Consider the following 21,373-nt stretch of genomic DNA (forward strand, 5'->3'; position numbering starts at 1 on the left):
CTGTCTGGAAGCATTCTTGGTGAGAAACCTGACCGGAGATATGCTTCCAAGGTGAGGCTGGAGGAGAAGACCTTGTGCCGATATGCTGTCTCCCCTTATCAGCTGTGGTGGGTCTGCGAGCGCAGAGCTTATTGCAGGTCTTAACAGCTAACAGACTGGATGCGTCTGTGCACTGCTTAGATTAGCTTGTACTGTCTAATCATAAACTCTCATTGCTAATGTAGTTACTATTAGCTAGCCTTCTCTGCATTCATGAACCAATGGAGTAAATAGTAAATAGACACTTAAAAAGTTTAATAACTTGAATAATGGTAATAAATGTATTTTGTGGCATGTAAAGGACAGTGATTGTTTCAAAGTGTGTTCTTCTTTCCCTCTTCCTCTTATTCCTCTCTCCCTTCTTTACCTGTCTCCCTCCCTTCTTCCCTCAACTCACTCACTCCCTCAACTCCCTCCCTTGATCCCTTCTTTCATTTCTTTCTTTCCCTCACTACTTTTCCCTTCTCTCTCTCTCTCTCTCTCTCTCTCTCTCTCTCTCCCTCCCTTCCTGATTTCCTTTCACTCCCTGTTCCGATCAGCCAATAGAATGCAAGCTCAATCTGATTGGCTGATTGGATCAGCCAATCGGATTGATCTTGATTCTGATTGGCTGATTCCATCAGCCAATCAGAATATTCCTACCTTAATTCCGATTGGCTGATAGAATCCTATCAGCCAATCGGAATTCGAGGGACGCCATCTTGGATGACGTCCCTTAAAGGAACCGTCATTCTTCAGTTGGACGTCGCCGGATGAAGATGGGTCCGGGGTGGAGGTCTTCAGGATGGAGCCGGTCCTCATCGGATGAAGATAGAAGATGCCGCTTGGAAGAAGATGGTTGCCGGTCCGGATCTACTCTTCTTCCCGGATAGGATGAAGACTTTGGAGCCTCTTCTGGACCTCTTCAGCTGCCGGAAGATGGATCACCAGCCCCCGCTTGGGTTGGATGAAGATTTTGGAGCCAGGACGGATCGGTGAACCTGGTATGGTGAAGACAAGGTAGGATGATCTTCAGGGGCTTAGTGTTAGGTTTATTTAAGGGGGGTTTGGGTTAGATTAGGGGTATGTGGGTTATAATGTTGGGGGGGGGGTATTGTATGTTTATTTTTACAGGCAAAAGAGCTGACCTTCTTGTGGCATGCCCCGCAAAGGGCCCTGTTCAGGGCTGGTAAGGTAAAAGAGCTTTGAACTTTAGTAATTTAGAATAGGGTAGGGCATATTTTTATTTTGAGGGGCTTTGTTATTTTATTAGGGGGCTTAGAGTAGGTGTAATTAGTTTAAAATTGTTGTAATATTTTTCTTATGTTTGTAAATATTTTTTTATTTTTTGTAACTTAGTTCTTTTTTATTTTTTGTACTTTAGTTAGTTTATTTCATTGTAGTTATTTGTAGGTATTGTATTTAATTTATTTATTGATAGTGTAGTGTTAGGTTTAATTGTAGGTAATTGTAGGTATTTTATTTAATTAATTTATTGATAGTGTAGTGTTAGGTTTAATTGTAACTTAGGTTAGGATTTATTTTACAGGTAAATTTGCAATTATTTTAAATATTTTAGCTATTAAATAGTTCTTAACTATTTAATAGCTATTGTACCTGGTTAAAATAAATACAAAGTTACCTGTAAAATAAATATTAATCCTAAAATAGCTATAATATAATTATAATTTATGTTGTAGCTATATTAGGATTTATTTTACAGGTAAGTATTTAGCTTTAAATAGGAATAATTTATTTAATAAGAGTTAATTAATTTTGTTAGATAAAAATTATATTTAATTTAGGGGGGTGTTAGTGTTAGGATTAGACTTAACTTTAGGGGTTAATACATTTATTAGAATAGCGGCGAGATTCGTTCGGCAGATTAGGGGTTAATAATTGAAGTTAGGTGTTGGCGATGTTAGGGAGGGCAGGTTAGGGGTTAATAAATATAATATAGGGGTCGGCGGTGTTAGGGGCAGCAGATTAGGGGTACATAGCTATAATGTAGCTGGCGGCTCTTTGCGGTCAGCAGATTAGGGGTCAATTATTGTAGGTAGGTGGCGGCGACTTTGTGGGGGGCAGGTTAGGGGTTAATAAATATAATATAGGGGTCGGCGATGTTAGGGCAGCAGATTAGGGGTACATAGGGATAATGTAGCTGGCGGCGGCGTGCGGACGGCAGATTAGGGGTTAATAAGTGTAGGTAGCTGGCGGCGATGTTGTGGGGGGCAGATTAGGGGTTAATAAATATAATATAGGGGTCGGCGGTGTTAGGGGCAGCAGATTAGGGGTACATAAGGATAACGTAGGTGGCGGTCGGCAGATTAGGGGTTAAAAAAATTTAATCGAGTGGCGGCGATGTGGGGGGACCTCGGTTTAGGGGTACATAGGTAGTTTATGGGTGTTAGTGTACTTTAGAGTACAGTAGTTAAGAGCTTTATGAACCGGCGTTAGCCCAGAAAGCTCTTAACTACTGACTTTTTTCTGTGGCTGGAGTTTTGTCGTTAGATTTCTAACGCTCACTTCAGACACGACTCTAAATACCAGAGTTAGAAAAATCCCTTTGAAAAGATAGGATACGCAATTTACGTAAGGGGATCTGCGGTATGGAAAAGTCGCGGCTGAAAAGTGAGCATTAGACCCTTTTTTGAGTGACTCCAAATACCGGAGGTAGCCTAAAACCAGCGTAAGGAGCCTCTAACGCTGGTTTTCACGGCTACCGCCAAACTCCAAATCTAGGCCATAGTATTTTGGCACTAATTACCCCTTTTTCACTTTATGTTGTAGGATATGTGCATTTGTGCTCTGATGACAGCATGTACTTTCTGGTTTCTCCCAGAGAAGAATTGATAATTAAAAATAAAAATAAATAACATTTTTGAATTTAAAAGAGTGCTGAATTCCCTTTCTTTTACACATAGACTCTCATATCTAAAGTGTCTTTCTTTAGTTTTTTATAAAAATAATCATTATTGGGTCTGCACCACTATATAAATAATAAATGTAAATGATCAAGCCAGGTAAATTTTGATTAAGCTGAGCTTGCTTACTACTTATTAACACCTTAGCATTTAAGCCTATGAGTCCAGCTGTTTGTAGATCACCTTCTTAAGAGCTGACTACAACAGTGCAACTCTTGGCAGGGCCCTCTACCCATTTCATCCATATAATTGTTTTATTATACTCTGCCTTTGTTTATAGCACTGCGGAATCTGTTGGCGCTCTAAAAATAACCGATAATAATAATAATGTCAATAATGTCTTCAGAGATTACTGTCTGCTATGAAACTAAGTTTACTGAATATTATTTTCTTTGTATGCCTTTATTTATGTTCCAGGATTACCAATATACCACAAACTATTCCAATAACCCTGCAAGACCTTATGGGATTACTCAAATCATTTCACATGTCTCATATTTATGCTGAGCAAGATCCATCTGGAGCCAACGAATTCCATATAAGGAATGAAAAGAGGTATAGAACAACCCTGTAAAAACAAGCCTCCTGAGATTTCCTGGAGAGTGGATACTTTCTGGGATGGGGCACTGGGTGGCTAAGTCAGGGAGATATGGAGCAGTATTTTGTTAGGGGTTGAGATGGCAGTGAGTGGCTAGATTAGGGGGTGGCTAATCTGTCTTTGTCAAACTGGGATTTTTATAAGGCTTCAGGGTCCATACATCTGATCGTAGGTATTAGGGGCTGGGGTCCATTACTTATTAGTTCATTGAGCCCTTCTGCTCCTCTTCCAGCTATGCATTTAAAGTCTTTTAAAACAACTTCTTATACTACCTCAAATTATGACTTCTCATTTTGATGGGACTCTTTTTGTAAAATACTGTGGGGCCTATCTATCAAGCTTCGAAAGGAGCTTGATGGCCCATGTTTCTGGCGAGTCTTCATACTCGCCAGAAACAGCAGTTATGAAGCAGCGGTCACAAAGACCGCTGCTCCATAACCCTGTCCGCCTGCTCTGAGCAGGCGGACAGGAATCGCAACAATTCAACCCGATAGAGTACGATCGGGTTGATTGACACCCCCTGCTGGCGGCCCATTGGTCGCAAGTCTGCAGGGGGTGGCATTGCGCCAGCAGTTCTTGTGAGCTGCTGGTGCAATGCTAAATGCAGAGAGCGTATTGCTCTCCGCATTTAGCAATGTCTTGCGGACCTGATCCACACTGTCGGATCAGGTCCGCAAGACATTTCTTAAATATGCCTCTGTAAATGCTTCTGTTTTTGTTTTTTTAAGTTTTTTCTTTCATACAGGTGGTTAGAGTCCACAATCCATTACTCCTGGGATTTACTCTTCCCTGCCACTAGGAGGAGGCAAAGATTCAAAAACCCCAAGAGCTCTATAAAACCCTCCCAACCAAGTCCAGTGAGAAGGATGTTTATGGAGTATGGGTAGTGTCTCATGTTTTCACCTTGAAGGAAATTATTCACAAACCTTTCACAGGAGTCACATGGACCTGTTCTTTGTCTTCTTCTGCTTTGTCTTTAGTATACTCCTATTCCATATACTCCGTTTTGTTTCAGCACTGGTTTGTCTTTCTACTGGTTTTTCCAGTAGATGAATGTCTTTTGGTAAGAAATATTTTTTATTTAATTGGAACGCTATAAGCCTTTTTTTCAGTAACTGATGTATATATTTTCTAATATATACAGCCCTGTTGTGTTTTTTTTACTTTATGTTATTCTCCTTTAAATGTAAACTGTGTTTACATTTTTGCCGCATTTCAGTTTTAGCATACTTTAACCTTTAGTCCCTTAGTTCATCAGATTAGCACATAAAAGCCCTCAAATTTTGCACAAGTCTTTTTTTCGTGTGGTTTGGGTAATTCTGTTTTTTTTTCTGGGTGTCTGTTTTGTTCAGGTCTACAAATGTCGGGTTAGCGCATTTATGCCCTCTGGGTTGCACATGTCAGGTTTTTTTGTGCGTATTGGGCACTTTTTCCCAGGCTTCGGATTTCATGTCTGCACACATCAGGCTAGCACACATAAGCCCTCATGTTTATGCATACTGGTTTTTGTCGTCTTTTTTTCTTTATTTGCTGTCAGGTTTTGCACATGCTCCAGGGGAATCCAGCCATTGGTAGTGGAGTTTATTTGTCCCTCCTTCTACATTTTTGTTTCACATTAGCATGCCTGCCCTAGTAAGTTTTTGAGATACTTTCTTTTTGGGGGGTACATTTTCACTTTACTCAAGAGCTCATTTTGTGGGAATTTAACTATTCACTTTTTTATGCATTCTCTACTATAAGAGTTTGCAGCAATAATGGAGCTTTCTAATTCTGTCCCTGAATCTTCCATAGAAGCTGGGCCCTCTGAACACTTTCCTGCCAGTGTTAAGTGTGATTATTGTAAGCAGCCTGAGGTATCTCCTCCAGCACATTTATGTTACACATGCCTTAATGTTTTAATGCATTCAGGCAAATGCTGCTCTTGCTTCTAAGGGTATTATTGCTCCTTCTGTTTGTTCTTTACAGGGAAGTTCAACTGAATTCGCACCTGGTGTTAAAGACTTAGGGGCATATTTATCAAGCTCCGTACAGAGCTTGATGCCCTGTGAACGCTACTCCATAACCTATCCGCCTGCTCTGAGGCCGCGGACAGAAATCACACTGAACGAATACGATCAGCTTGATTGACACCCCCTGCTATCAGCTGATTGGCCGCGAATCTGCAGGTGGTGTAATTGCACCAGCAGTTCATAAGAACTGCTGGTGCAATGATATATGCCGAGAGCGTATGCTGGCGGCATTTATCGTTGTGCAGCTGACATGATCTGCTATATCGGATCATGTCCACTCGCACAATAATACATATGCACCTTATTCCATTCAGCAGTTTCCGAACTGTTGGAAGTTAAGCTTAAAAGGTTAGTTCTGAATTTGCCTCATATTAGTTTTAAACCTCATGAAGCTAATGCAACTGTTAATGTTTCTGATAAGTCTTCAGAAGGAGAGGTTTTCTCTTATGATCAGGGGTCTTCCTCTGGTCATGAACCAAAATCATCCTTTGAACATATTTGTTCTCTTTTTAAAAGAGGTTTTACTTACTTTAGAGGTTAAAGATCCTAAGGTAACTGATGATATATTTTCTATTCATTTAGATGCTATCTTTAAGCATTTAGTGCCTGATGCTGTCTCTGAGATAGTTTCTAGGGAATGGTCTAAGACAGCTAATCCTTTTAATCCTTCTGTAAAGTTTAATAACTTGTATCTCCTACCTGCTTATAATATTGATCTTTGGGATACTGTCACTAAGGTAGATGAGGCCATTTCTACTATGGCTAAGCGTACTACAATTCCCCTTCTTTTTTCCCCTTCTTTTAAAGGGACATTATACACAAAAATGTTCTTGGCATAAATGTTTTGTATATGATTCATTTATATAGCCCATATGGGAGTGTTTTTATAATAATGTTTAGTTTTGCTTCTTTTTTAATAACATTGTGCAAATTTTCAGACTCCTATTCAGCCCCTCAGTGTCAGAAGTTGATGCACGTTTCCAGTCTACTGCTGGCTTCTGTTTGTATAATCTGTCTTTTTGTCATATGCAGGGGAGGAGGCAGTGTCTGCAATTTAGCCACTTTCCCTGAGTGTTCCTGCTAACCTAAGTCACAGTGCTAAACTTGGAGCTTCTAAGTAAGTTTTTAAAAGGTATACAGGATTTTTATATCAGTATCTGTGCATACTCTTCTTTATAGTGGTATCTATTACATGCAGTTATATCAAAATTTGTGTATACTGTCCCTTTAATTGCCCTTTAGATAGGAAGTTAAAAACCTTTCATAGAAGGGCATTTTTTATAAGCAAGTTACTTATTTAGGTCAGCTATTTCTATTGCTGATATTGCTGCTTCTTCCATTTGGCTAAATAGTCTCTCTGAACAATTTTCTGGCGATTCTGCTGGTGAAGATTTTTTTTTAATTATTTAATATGCTAACTCATTTGTTTGTGATGCTGTATTTGACATAATTAAAATGAATGCCTAGTGTATGTATTTCTCAGTTCTTTCCAGAAAAGCTTTATAGTTAAAAATGTTATTTGCTGATATACTGTTCAAATATACGGGTAGATTACGAGTTTTGCGTTAGGAGCTGTGCGGTGCTAATGAGCAGTTTTTTCTCACCGCTCACTTACCTGCAGCACTGGTATTACGGGTTTTTACAAACCCGCCGTTAAAAGGCAAGAAGTGAGCGTAGAGCAAAATTGTGCTCCTTACCGCACTTCAATACCAGCACTGCTTAAGTCAGCGGTGAGCTGGTCGTACGTGCTCATGCACGATTTCCCCATAGACATAAATGGGGCAAGTCAGCTGAGAAAAAGTCTAACACCTGCAAAAAAGCAGCGTAAATCTCAGTAACGCAGCCCCATTGATTCCTATGGGGAAACACATTTTATGTTTACACCTAACACCCTTACATGAACCCTGAGCCTAAACACCCCTAACCTTACACTTATTCACCCCTAATCTGCCACCCCAGACATCGCCGACACCTACATTATATTTATTAACCCCTAATCTGCCACTCCGGACATCGCCGCCACCTACATTATACTTATTAACCCCTAATCTGCTGCCCCCAACATCGCTGACACCTACATTATATTTATTAACCCCTAATCTGCCGCCCCCAATGTCGTTGCAACCTACCTACACTTATTAACCCCTAATCTGCCACCCCCAACGTCGCCGCCAGTATATTAAGTTTATTATAACCCTAACCCTAATACCCCCTAATTGAAATATAATTTAAATAAATCTAAATAAAATTACTATCATTAACTACATTATTCCTATTTAAAACTAAATACTTACCTATAAAATAAACCCTAAGCTAACTACAATATAACTAATAGTTACATTTTAGCTATCTTAGGCCTAGATTTGGAGTTTGGCGTTAGCCGTGAAAACCAGCGTTAGAGGCTCCTAACGCTGGTTTTAGGCTACCGCCGGTATTTGGAGTCAGTGATTAAAGGGTCTAACGCTCACTTTTCAGCCGCGACTTTTCCATACCGCAGATCCCCTTACGTCAATTGCGTATCCTATCTTTTCAATGGGATCTTTCTAACGCCGGTATTTAGAGTCGTTTCTGAAGTGAGCGTTAGAGCTCTAACGACAAAACTCCAGCCGCAGGAAAATAGCAGGAGTTAAGAGCTTTCTGGGCTAACGCCGGTTCATAAAGCTCTTAACTACTGTACCCTAAAGTACACTAACACCCATAAACTACCTATGTACCCCTAAACCGAGGTCCCCCCACATCGCCGCCACTCGATTAAAATTTTTTAACCCCTAATCTGCCGACCGCCACCTACGTTATACTTATGTACCCCTAATCTGCTGCCCCTAACCCCACCGAGCCCTGTATTACATTTATTAACCCCTAACCTGCCCCCCACAACGTCGCCGCCAGCTACTTACAATAATTAACCCCTAATCTGCCGACCGCAAAGCGCCGCCACCTACGTTATACTTATGTACCCCTAATCTGCTGCCCCTAACACCGCCGACCCCTATATTATATTTATTAACCCCTAATCTGCCCCCCTCAACGTCGCCGACACCTGCCTACACTTATTAACCCCTAATCTGCCGAGCAGACCTGAGCGCTACTATAATAAAGTTATTAACCCCTAATCCGCCTCAATAACCCTATCATAAATAGTATTAACCCCTAATCTGCCCTCCCTAACATCGCCGACACCTACCTTCAATTATTAACCCCTAATCTGACGACCGGAGCTCATTGCTACTATAATAAATGGATTAACCCCTAAAGCTAAGTCTAACCCTAACACTAACACCCCCCTAAATTAAATATAATTTAAATCTTACGAAATTAATTAACTCTTATTAAATAAATTATTCCTATTTAAAGCTAAATACTTACCTGTAAAATAAACCCTAATATAGCTACAATATAAATTATAATCATATTGTAGCTATTTTAGGATTAATATTTATTTTACAGGCAACTTGGTAATTATTTTAACCAGGTACAATAGCTATTAAATAGTTAAGAACTATTTAATAGTTACCTAGTTAAAATAATAACAAAATTACCTGTAAAATAAGTCCTAACCTAAGTTATAATTAAACCTAACACTACCCTATCATTAAATTAATTAAATAAACTACCTACAATTACCTACAATTAACCTAACACTACACTATCAATAAATAAATTAAATACAATTGCTACAAATAACTACAATTACATAAACTAACTAAAGTACAAAAAATAAAAAAGAACTAAGTTACAAAAAATAAAAAAATATTTACCAACATAAGAAAAATATTACAACAATTTTAAACTAATTACACCTACTCTAAGCCCCCTAATAAAATAACAAAGACCCCCAAAATAAAAAATTCCCTACCCTATTCTAAATTAATAAATGTAAAAGCTCTTTTACCTTACCAGCCCTGAACAGGGCCCTTTGCGGGGCATGCCCCAAGAAAATCAGCTCTTTTGCCTGTAAAAAAAAACATACAATACCCCCCTCCAACATTACAACCCACCACCCACATACCCCTAATCTAACCCAAACCCCCCTTAAATAAACCTAACACTAAGCCCCTGAAGATCTTCCTACCTTGTCTTCACCATCCAGGTATCACCGATCCGTCCTGGCATCCGGTGCTGAAGAGGTCCAGAAGAGGGTCCAAAGTCTTCCTCCTATCCGGCAAGAAGAGGACATCCGGACCGGCAAACATCTTCTCCAAGCGGCATCTTCGATCTTCTTCCATCCGGTGCGGAGCGGGTCCATCTTGAAGACCTCCATCGCGGATCCATCCTTCTTCTCCGACGACTAGACGACGAATGACGGTTCCTTTAAATGACGTCATCCAAGATGGCGTCCCTCGAATTCCGATTGGCTTATAGGATTCTATCAGCCAATCGGAATTAAGGTAGGAATATTCTGATTGGCTGATGGAATCAGCCAATCAGAATCAAGTTCAATCCTATTGGCTGATCCAATCAGCCAATCAGATTGAGCTTGCATTCTATTGGCTGTTCCGATCAGCCAATAGAATGCGAGCTCAATCTGATTGGCTGATTGGATCAGCCAATCGGATTGAACTTGATTCTGATTGGCTGATTCCATCAGCCAATCAGAATATTCCTACCTTGTTCCGATCAGCCAATAGAATGCGAGCTCAATCTGATTGGCTGATTGGATCAGCCAATTGGATTGAACTTGATTCTGATTGGCTGATTCCATCAGCCAATCAGAATATTCCTACCTTAATTCCGATTGGCTGATAGAATCCTATCAGCCAATCGGAATTCGAGGGACGCCATCTTGGATGACGTCATTTAAAGGAACCGTCATTCGTCGTCTAGTCGTCGGAGAAGAAGGATGGATCCGCGATGGAGGTCTTCAAGATGGACCCGCTCCGCACCGGATGGAAGAAGATCGAAGATGCCGCTTGGAGAAGATGTTTGCCGGTCCGGATGTCCTCTTCTTGCCGGATAGGAGGAAGACTTTGGACCCTCTTCTGGACCTCTTCAGCACCGGATGCCAGGACGGATCGGTGATACCTGGATGGTGAAGACAAGGTAGGAAGATCTTCAGGGGCTTAGTGTTAGGTTTATTTAAGGGGGGTTTGGGTTAGATTAGGGATATGTGGGTGGTGGGTTGTAATGTTGGAGGGGGGTATTGTATGTTTTTTTTTACAGGCAAAAGAGCTGATTTTCTTGGGGCATGCCCCGCAAAGGGCCCTGTTCAGGGCTGGTAAGGTAAAAGAGCTTTTACATTTATTAATTTAGAATAGGGTAGGGAATTTTTTATTTTGGGGGTCTTTGTTATTTTATTAGGGGGCTTAGAGTAGGTGTAATTAGTTTAAAATTGTTGTAATATTTTTCTTATGTTGGTAAATATTTTTTTATTTTTTGTAACTTAGTTCTTTTTTATTTTTTGTACTTTAGTTAGTTTATGTAATTGTAGTTATTTGTAGCAATTGTATTTAATTTATTTATTGATAGTGTAGTGTTAGGTTAATTGTAGGTAATTGTAGGTAGTTTATTTAATTAATTTAATGATAGTATAGTGTTAGGTTTAATTATAACTTAGGTTATGATTTATTTTACAGGTAAATTTGTTATTATTTTAACTAGGTAACTATTAAATAGTTCTTAACTATTTAATAGCTATTGTACCTGGTTAAAATAATTACAAAGTTGCCTGTAAAATAAATATTAATCCTAAAATAGCTGTAATATAATTATAATTTATATTGTAGCTATATTAGTATTTATTTTACAGGTAAGTATTTAGCTTTAAATAGGAATAATTTATTTAATAAGAGTTAATTAATTTCGTTAGATTTAAATTATATTTAAGTTAGGGGGGTGTTAGTGTTAGGGTTAGACTTAGCTTTAGGGGTTAATCCATTTATTATAGTAGCGATGAGCTCCGGTCGTCAGATTAGGGGTTAATAATTGAAGGTAGGTGTCGGCGATGTTAGGGAGGGCAGATTAGGGGTTAATACTATTTATGATAGGGTTAGTGAGGCGGATTAGGGGTTAATAACTTTATTATAGTAGCGCTCAGGTCCGCTCGGCAGATTAGGGGTTAATAAGTGTAGGCAGGTGTCGGCGACGTTGAGGGGGGCAGATTAGGGGTTAGTAAATATAATCTAGGGGTCGGCGGTGTTAGGGGCAGCAGATTAGGGGTACATAGGGATAACGTAGGTTGCGGCGGTTTACGGAGCGGCAGATTAGGGGTTAAAAAAAATATGCAGGGGTCAGCGATAGCGGGAGCGGCAGATTAGGGGTTAATAAGTGTAAGGATAGGGGTGTTTAGACTCGGGGTACATGTTAGAGTGTTAGGTGCAGACGTAGGAAGTGTTTCCCCATAGGAAACAATGGGGCTGCGTTAGGAGCTGAACGCTGCTTTTTTGCAGGTGTTAGGTTTTTTTTCAGCTCAAACAGCCCCATTGTTTCCTATGGGGATATCGTGCACGAGCACGTTTTTGAGGCTGGCCGCGTCCGTAAGCAACTCTGGTATCGAGAGTTGCATTTGCGGTAAAAATGCTCTACGCTCCTTTTTTGGAGCCTAACGCAGCATTTGTTTGAACTCTCGATACCAGAGTTAAATTTATGGTGCGGCCAGAAAAAAGCCTGCGGAGCGTTAACAGCCCATCTACCGCCAAACTCCAAATCTAGGCCTTATTAGGGTTTATTTTTATTTTACAGGCAAGTTTGTATTTATTTTAACTAGGTATACTAGTTATTAAATAGTTATTAACTATTTAATAACTACCTAGCTAAAATAAAAAAAATTACCTGTAAAATAAAACCTTACCTATGTTACACTAACACCTATCACTACACTACAATTAAATAAATTACCTACATTAAATACAATTAAATAAATTAAATTAAATTAGCTAAATCACACAAAAAAACACTAAATTACAGAAAAACAAAAACAAATTACAGATCTTTAAACTAATTACACCTAATCTAATAGCCCTATCAAAATAAAAAGCCCCCCCCAAAATAAAAAAAAACCTAGCCTAAACTAAACTATCAATAGCCCTTTAAAGGGCCTTTTGTGGGGCATTGCCCCAAAGAAATCAGCTCTTTTTCCTGTAAAAAAAAATACAAACACCCCCCCAACAGTAAAACCCACCACCCACACAACCAACCCCCCCAAATAAAATACTAACTAAAAAAACCTAAGCTCCCCATTGCCCTGAAAAGGACATTTGGATGGGCATTGCCCTTAAAAGGGCATTTAGCTCTATTGCAGGCCCAAAGCCTTAACCTAAAAAATAAACCCACCCAATACACCCTTAAAAAAATCCTAACACTAACCCCCGAAGAGTCACTTACCGGGAGAAATTTTCATCCAAGCGGCAAGATGTCCTCAACGAAGCTGGCAGAAGTGTTCCTCCAGATGGGCAGAAGTGGTCCTCCAGATGGGCAGACGTCTTCACCCAGACGGCATCTTCTATCTTCATCCTTCCGGCGCAGAGCAGGTTCATCTTCAAGACATCCGATGCGGAGCATCCTCTTCAAACGACGGCTTCTTCGTAATGAATATCTCTTTAAGTGACTTCATCCAAGATAATGTCCCTTAGATTCCGATTGGCTGATAGACTTCTATCAGCCAATCAGAATTAAGGTAGAAAAAATCCTATTGGCTGATTGAATCAGCCAATAGGATTGAACTTCAATCCTATTGGCTGATCAAATCAGCAAATAGGATTGAGCTCACATTCTATTGGCTGTTCCAATCAGCCAATGTAATGCAAGCTCAATTCTATTGGCTGATCCAATCAGCCAATAGGATTTTTTCTACCTTAATTCCGATTTGGCTGATAGAGTTCTATCAGCCATTAGAATCTAATGGACGCCATTTTGTATGACGTCACTTAAAGAGATATTCATTACAAAGAAACCGTCGTTTGAAGAGGATGCTCTTGAAGATAGACCCGCTCCGCGCCGGAAGGATGAAGATAGAAGATGCAATCTGGATGAAGACTTCTGCCCGTCTGGAGGACCACTTCTGCCCATCTGGAGGACCACTTCTGCTGGCTTCGTTGAGGACATCTTGCCGCTTGGATGAAGACTTCTCCCGGTAAGTAAATCTTTGGGGGTTAGTGTTAGGATCTTTTTAAGGGTGTAATGGGTGAGTTTATTTTTTAGGTTAGGGCTTTGGGCCTGCAATAGAGCTAAATGCCCTTTTAAGGGCAATGCCCATCCAAATGCCCTTTTCAGGGCAATGGGGAGCTTAGGTTTTTTTTAGTTAGTATTTTATTTGGGGGGTTGGTTGTGTGGGTGGTGGGTTTTACTGTTGGGGGGGTTGTTTGTATTTTTTTTACAGGAAAAAAAGCTGATTTCTTTAGGGCAATGCCCCGCAAAAGGCCCTTTTAAGGGCTATTGGTATTTTAGTTTAGGCTAGGGTTTTTTTTATTTTGGGGGGGATTTTATTTATTTTGATAGGGCTATTAGATTAGGTGTAATTAGTTTAAAGATCTGTAATTTGTTTTTATGTTCTGTAATTTAGTGGTTTTTTTGTGATTTAGCTAATTTAATATATTTAATTGTATTTAATGTAGGTAATTTGTTTAATTGTAGTGTAAGGTTAGGTGTTAGTGTAACTTAGGTTAGGTTTTATTTTACAGGTAAATTTGTATTTATTTTAGCTAGGTTGTTATTAAATAGTTAATAACTATTTAATAACTATTCTACCTAGTTAAAATAAATACAAACTTGCCTGTAAAAAAAATAAACCCTAAGCTAGATACATTGTAACTATTAGTTATATTGTAGCTAGCTTAGGGTTTATTTTATAGGTAAGTATTTACATAGTTTAAATAGGAATAATGTAGTTAATGAAAGTAATTTTATTTATATTTATTGAAATTATATTTAAGTTAGGGGGTGTTAGGGTTAGACTTAGGTTTAGGGGTTAATAAATTTAATATAGTGGTGGCGACGTTGGGGACGGCAGATTAAGTGTTAATAAATATAGGTAGGTGGTGTCGATGTTGGGGGCAGCAGATTAGGGGTTGATAAATGTAATGTAGGTTGCGGCGATGTCCGGAGCGGAAGATTAGGGGTTAATAAGTATAATGTAGGTGGCGGCGATGTTAGGGGCGGCAGATTAGGGGCTAATAATATTTAACTAGTGTTTGCAAGGCGGGAGTGTGGCGGTTTAGGGGTTCATATGTTTATTCTAGTGGCGGCGATGTCCGGAGCGGCAGATTAGGGGTTAAAAATTTTATTATAGTGCTTGCGATGCGGGAGGGCCTTGGTTTAGGGGTTAATAGGTAGTTTATGGGTGCTAGTGCACTTTTTAGCACTTTAGTTATGAGTTTTAGGCTACGGCGTTGTAGTGTAAAACTCATAACTACTGACTTTAAAATGCGGTACGGATCTTGCCAGTATAGGGTGTAATGCTCACTTTTTGGCCTCCCAGGACAGACTCGTAATACCGGCGCTATGGAAGTCCCATAGAAAAAAGGCTTTACGAAGTTTATGTAAGTCGGTTTGCGGTAAGGCCAGAAAAGTGTGCGGGGCCCCTAAACCTGCAAGACTCGTAATACCAGTGGGCGTAAAAAAAGCAGCGTTAGGACCTGTTAACACTGCTTTTTACTTTAACGCACAACTTGTAATCTAGCCGATAGACTTTTATCTCTTTCTTTTCAAGGAAAGAAGTTGTTTGGGCTCTGTTCAGGATTCTATTATTTCTACTATAAATGTAGGTAAGGAATTGTTTATTCCTCAAGACAAGAGGTAAAGTGGTAAGTCTAAATCTTCTAATAATTTTTGATCCCTTTTATCTGAACAGGGAGCAAAAATCTGATCCCTTCTCTCATAAGCAAGGTCCCTCTAGCTCTGCCTGGAAGCCAAGTTCTAATTGAAACAGACCTAAATAATCCAAAAAATCAACCTCTGCTTCTATGTCTGCGTGAAGTTATGGCCCCCGATCCAAAGGCTCTGGTAGGAGGCAGGATGTGCCTTTTTCAGGAAGCTTGGTTCCAGTCGATTTGTTTAGAACCCATATTCCTGGGTTCTAAATAAACTATCTCAGTATTATCGGATAGGTATCAGAAAAAGGCCTCCCAGAGGAAGGTTTATTCTGTCCAATGTTCCAAAGAATCCATTCAGATATAGAAACTATGGAAGTGAATGTTCATGTTCCATTGTTGGAACAAGGGATGGATTTTTACTCAAATATCTTTGTTGTTTTAAAGAAGGAGGGAACTTTCAGACCACTTTTGGATCTGATGACTCTGAACAAAATTTGTCAGAGTTCCTACTTTCAAAATTGAGACTTTGTCTGACTATTCTGCCTTTTGTTCAGCAAGTCTAGTTTATGTCCACAATAGGTTTAAAGGATGCTTATCTTAATGTTCCCATTCACAAGGAACACAAACAGTTTCTAAGGTTTGCATTTCTGTATAGGCATTTTCAGTTTGTTGCTCTACCATTTTGTCTGGCTAAAACTCAAAGAATATTCGCAAAGGTTCTGGGTACCCTTCTGTCAGTGATCAGAAATCAAAGTATTGCTGTATTTCCTTACCTGGACAATATTTTGGTTCAAACTTTATATTTATATTTAGCAGAATCTCACACCAGTAGGATGTTGTTGTTGTTTTTACAACAGCAGTGTTGGAAAATTCATTTTCTAAAGAGTTCTAGGACTACAAATATATTCAGTTTCCATGAGAATATTTTTAACAGATCTGAGAAGGTTGAAAATGGTTTCAGCTAGTCAAAACCTTCAGTCTCTTTCTTTTCCCTCAGTCACTATTTGCAAGGAAGTATTACATCTCATGATTGCTGCATTGGATGATATTTCATTTGCTCGGTTTCAAATAAGTCCTCTTCAGTTTTTGTATGCTTTGTCAGGGGTGCAGGGATCATACTCATGAGATCTTTCTAGATTACAGAACAGGTCAGTCTCTGTCTTGGTGTCTGGATCATCAGCATATTATGCAGGGCACTTATTTTGTTCATCCTGCTTGGACTGTGATCACTACAGATGTAAGTCTTTAAGGTTGGGAGCTGTCTGGGGGTCTCTGAGAGCACAGGGGGATTGGGCTCCTTGGGAAGCGAGGACGCTAATGAATATTTTAGAACTCTGTGCTATTTTCAGAGATCTTTAGAGTTGGACTCAGTTGCAAAGGGAGTCTCATCTCTGTTTCCAATCACACAATGTCACAGCAGTGGCTTATATAAATCATCTGGGTGGAACCTTGCAGTTCTCTAACCATGAGAGAAGTGTCTCAAATTCATTCATGGGAAAAAGCCAATTGTTGTCTAATTTCTGCTGTTCATATTCCAGGAGTGAACAACTGGAGAACTGGTTCCGCTGTCCAGCTTCCCGCCTTAAGCCTCTTCCTCCTTTTTCGATCCGGATCTCAAGTTGCTAAGCTTGATGGCTTAGAGATTAAGTGTTTAGTTCTTAGACATTGAGGTTTTGCTGATTTTGTGATTGACATTTTGATTCAGGCTCGTAAGCATGTGACAAGGAGGATTTATCATAAGGTTTGGGAGGCCTTTATTTCTTGGTATATGGATCATAGCTTTTCTTAGTAGTCTTTAAGAATTCATCAGATTCTGCAGTTTTTACAGGATGGTCTGGATAAAGGTCAATCTGCAAGTTCTTTGAAAGGGCTGATTTCTGTTCTTTCAGTTTTGTTTCATAGGAAGATTGCTAATCTTCCTGGCATTCATGGTTTTGTTGAGGCATTGGCATGTAGTATTAAGCCTGTGATTAAGCCAATTTCTCCACCTTGAAATCTAAATTTGATGTTAAATATTTTGCAGGCTCCTCATTGTGAGCCTATGGGGCCAAATTATCAAGCTTGCGGCCAATCGAATCTGCAGGGGGTGGCATTGCACCAGCAGTTCACAAGAATTGCTGGTGCAATGATAAATGCTGACAGCATATGCTGTTGGCATTTATCAATGTGCGGCAAACAGGATATGCTACTTTTTATCATGTCCGCTAGCACATTGATAAATATGCATAAGGTAGATATTAAGCATCTTCCTTGGAAGCTTTTGTTACTTTTGGCTATTTCTTCTGCTAGAACAGTCTCTGGATTATCTGCTCTTTTCTGTGATTCTCCTTATTTCCTTTTTCATCAGGGTAAGGCAGTTTTAAGAACCAAGTTTGGCTTTTTGACTATGGTTGTGTCCTCAGACAATATAAGTTGACAAATTGATGTTCCCTCTTTGTGTCCCAATCCTAAGAATTCTTCAGAAAGGCTTCTTCACAATTTGGATGTTGCTAGAGCTTATAAGTATTGTGTTGATGCTTCTAATGATTTGAGACAAACTTATAGTTTTTTTGTTCATTTTACAGTTTCTAAGAGAGGGCAGAAAGCTACTGACATTTCTTTTGCTTCTTGGATGAAACTTTTGACTAATAAAGTTTATTTGTAGGAGGGACAACATCCACCTAACTGATTACTGCTCATTGTACTAGATCAGTTACCACTTCTTGGGCTTTCAAGAATGAGGCCAAATTTGCATACTTTTACTAAATTCTACCATTTTTATATTTTTGCTTCTTCTGGGGCAGCCTTTGGTAGGAAATTCCTTCAGGCAGTGGTCTCAGCTTAATGTTTTGTTTCTTGCCTGTGGGTCATATTAAGTGAATAAAAAAAAAAAAGAGAAAACTTCCAATTCATTTTTTTTTTGTTCTGTTTGGGTTGTGGATTTTCTTTGTGAAAGGTTCTCTTTATCTGGCCATTATTTTCCCATATTCATGCACAGCTTGGACTCTCACCACCTGTATAAAAGAAAACATAATTAATGCTTACCTGATAAATTCATTTCTTTCATGGTGGTGACAGTCCACAAGACCCCACCCTGTTTATTTTTTGGTGATAGTTTATTTTTGTTAACACATCATTTTTCTCTGCTTCTATTATTTTGCTCTTTTTATTTTTTTCCTAACTCTTTTGCTTGGCTTTATGTCAGACTATTTTACCAGTCAGGTGGAATGAGTATTATAGAGCTTTGGGAATATTTGCCTCCTCCTAGTAGCAGGAAAGAGTAATTCCCAGGACTAATGGCTCGTGGACTCAAACCACCATAAAATAAAAGTATTTTTCAGGTGAGCATAAATTATGGGGGGGGGGGGGTTGTAATAATATCTTATTTTTTTCTTGTCAAATCAAGGCAGCCATAAACATATATATTTTGACACTAAAATATTCTTCTCACCCCTTGCAGATTTCAGGAGATCCTGGGAGCAGATTTTGAAAAAGCTGTCATGAAATTTCAGATCAAACATTGCTGTGTCCTTGCTTGCAAGTCCTCTGAGTAGGCATCATTTGAAGAAAAAAAAAGCATTGGAAAACCTGTAGATCTACAGAGTGAACGAAAATGAATACAATTTATTTTATTATTTACAAATATATTTACAAATAAAAAAAACTAATTTAACTTCTTTTCTTCAAATGCATAGCAATAATGACTTTATATTGAATTAAGGGCAATAAATATATACAATACTGCCATGCAAAACTATTGTGTTGATTCATTTATAACTGCAGCATGGTTTAACTTACATGTTCCTTCTGTCTGTATTGAGAACTTTGTCACTTCAGTGCGCACAGAGCAATAAACAAACATACACCTAGATTACAAGTTTTGTGCTATAGAGGGTGCGAAACGAACGCAAAAAAAGTTCCGTTATTTCACACTCCATAGCGCTGCCATTGTGAGTTTTGGAAAAGCCAGCTTGTGCGTGCAATATGGTTGCGTTGAGCTCCATACCGCACAAAATACAAGCGCTGCTTTGACGTGCTCGTGCACACTTTACCTATAGACATCAATGGGGAGAGAGTGTAAAAAAAAAACTAACACCTGCGATCGCAGAATGAAAAGCTCCGTAATTGATTTCTATGGGGAAAAAAATTACGTTGAAACCTAACACCCTAACAAAAACCCCATGTCTAAACACCCCTAATCTGCTGCCCCCGACATAGCCGACACCTACATAATATTATTAACCCCTAATCTGCTGTTCCTGATATCACCGCCACTATAATAAAGTTATTAACCCCTATTCCCCCGCACCCCAACATCGCCCACACTATAATAAAGATATTAACCCCTATTCTGCTGCTCCCCGACATTGCCGCCACTAAATAAAGTTATTAACCCCTAAACCTCTGGCCTCCCACATCACTACCACTAAATAAAAATATTAACCCCTAAACTGCCAGTCCCCCACATCGCAACAGCCTAAATTAAACTATATTAACCCCTAAACCTAACATCCCCTAACTTTAACATAATTAAAATAGACCTAAATTAAAGTTACAATTATTAACTAAATAATAAACTTACCTGTGAAATAAAAATAAAACCTAAGCTAGCTACAATATAACTAATAGTTATGTATATATTATAATATACGGCTAGATTACAAGTTTTGCATTATGAGGGGTGGGGTGCTAACTTGCACGTTATTGTCACCGCTCACTTACCTACAGCGCTGGTATTACAGGTTTTCTGAAACCCGGCGTTAAAAGGCAAAAAGTGAGCGTAAAGCAAAATTGTGCTCCATACCAACATGAACCCCGAGTCTAAACACCTCTAATCTTACACTTATTAACCCCTAATCTGCCACCCCCGCCATCGCCGCCATCTACATTATACTTATTAACCCCTAATCTTCCGCTCCGGACATCACCGCCACTATAATAAACATATTAACCCCTAATCTGCTGCCCCTAACATTGCCGTCACCTACCTACATTTATTAACCCCTAATCTGCCGCCCCCAATGTCGCTGCCACTATACTAAATTTATTAACCCCTAAACCTAAGTCTAACACTAACCCTAACACCCCCTAACTAAAATATAATTCAAATAAATCTAAATAAAAATTACTATCATTACCTAAATTATTCCTATTTAAAACTAAATACTTACCTGTAAAATAAACCCTAAGCTAGCTACAATATAACTAATAGTTACATTGTAGCTAGCTTAGGGTTTATTTTTATTTTACAGGCAAGTTTGTATTTATTTTAACTAGGTAGAATAGTTACTAAATAGTTATTAACTATTTAATAACTACCTAGCGAAAATAAATACAAATTTACCTGTAAAATAAAACCTAACCTGAGTTACACTAACACCTAACATTACACAACAATTAAATACATTACATAAATTAAATACAATTAGCAATAACAAAAAAAACCACTAAATTACACAAAATAAAAAAGGAAATTATCAGATATTTAAACTAATTACACCTAATCTAATAGCCCTATCAAAATAAAAAAAGCCCCCCCAAAATAAAAAAAAACCTCTAGCCTAAACTGCCAATGGCCCTTAAAAGGGCCTTTTGCGGGGCATTGAAGACCGGACATCCATCCTCAACGAAGCCGGGAGAAGTCCTCAGCGAAGTGGCAAGAAGTCCTCAATGAAGCCGGGAGAAGTCTTCATCCAAGCCAGCAGAAGTGGTCCTCCAGACGGGCAGAAGTCTTCATCCAGACGGCATCTTCTATCTTCATCCATCTGGTGCGGAGTGGGTCTATCTTCAAGACATCTGGCGTGGAGCATCCTCTTCTTCCGACGACTAAAGACGAATGAAGGTTCCTTTAAATGACGTCATCCAAGATGGTGTCCCTTTAATTCCGATTGGCTGATAGAATTCTATCAGCCAATCAGAATTAAAGGTGAAAAAATCCTATTGGCTGATGCAATCAGCCAATAGGATTAAGCTTCAATCCTATTGGCTGATCCTATTGGCTGATTGCATCAGCCAATAGGATTTTTTCACCTTTAATTCTGATTGGCTGATCATTTAAAGGAACCTTAATTCGTCTTTAGTCATAGGAAGAAGAGGATG

The 21,373-nt window shown here is 39.0% G+C and overlaps 1 protein-coding gene across 1 annotated transcript in view; it reads left to right on the forward strand.

Moving 5' to 3' along the window:
- LOC128645668 (uncharacterized) overlaps positions 1 to 19,028 on the forward strand; it is a 305,492-nt gene extending 286,464 nt beyond the window's left edge. Inside the window, exons 7-8 of the mRNA XM_053698821.1 lie at positions 3,360 to 3,497; positions 18,735 to 19,028. Of these exons, the coding sequence (XP_053554796.1) occupies positions 3,360 to 3,497; positions 18,735 to 18,828 (232 nt within the window). The 3' untranslated portion in view covers positions 18,829 to 19,028. The remainder of the gene's footprint in view (positions 1 to 3,359; positions 3,498 to 18,734) is intronic.
- Positions 19,029 to 21,373: the final 2,345 nt, after the last annotated feature.

Source organism: Bombina bombina, chromosome 1 (genome assembly GCF_027579735.1).
Source record: "Bombina bombina isolate aBomBom1 chromosome 1, aBomBom1.pri, whole genome shotgun sequence".
Lineage (NCBI taxonomy): Eukaryota > Metazoa > Chordata > Amphibia > Anura > Bombinatoridae > Bombina > Bombina bombina.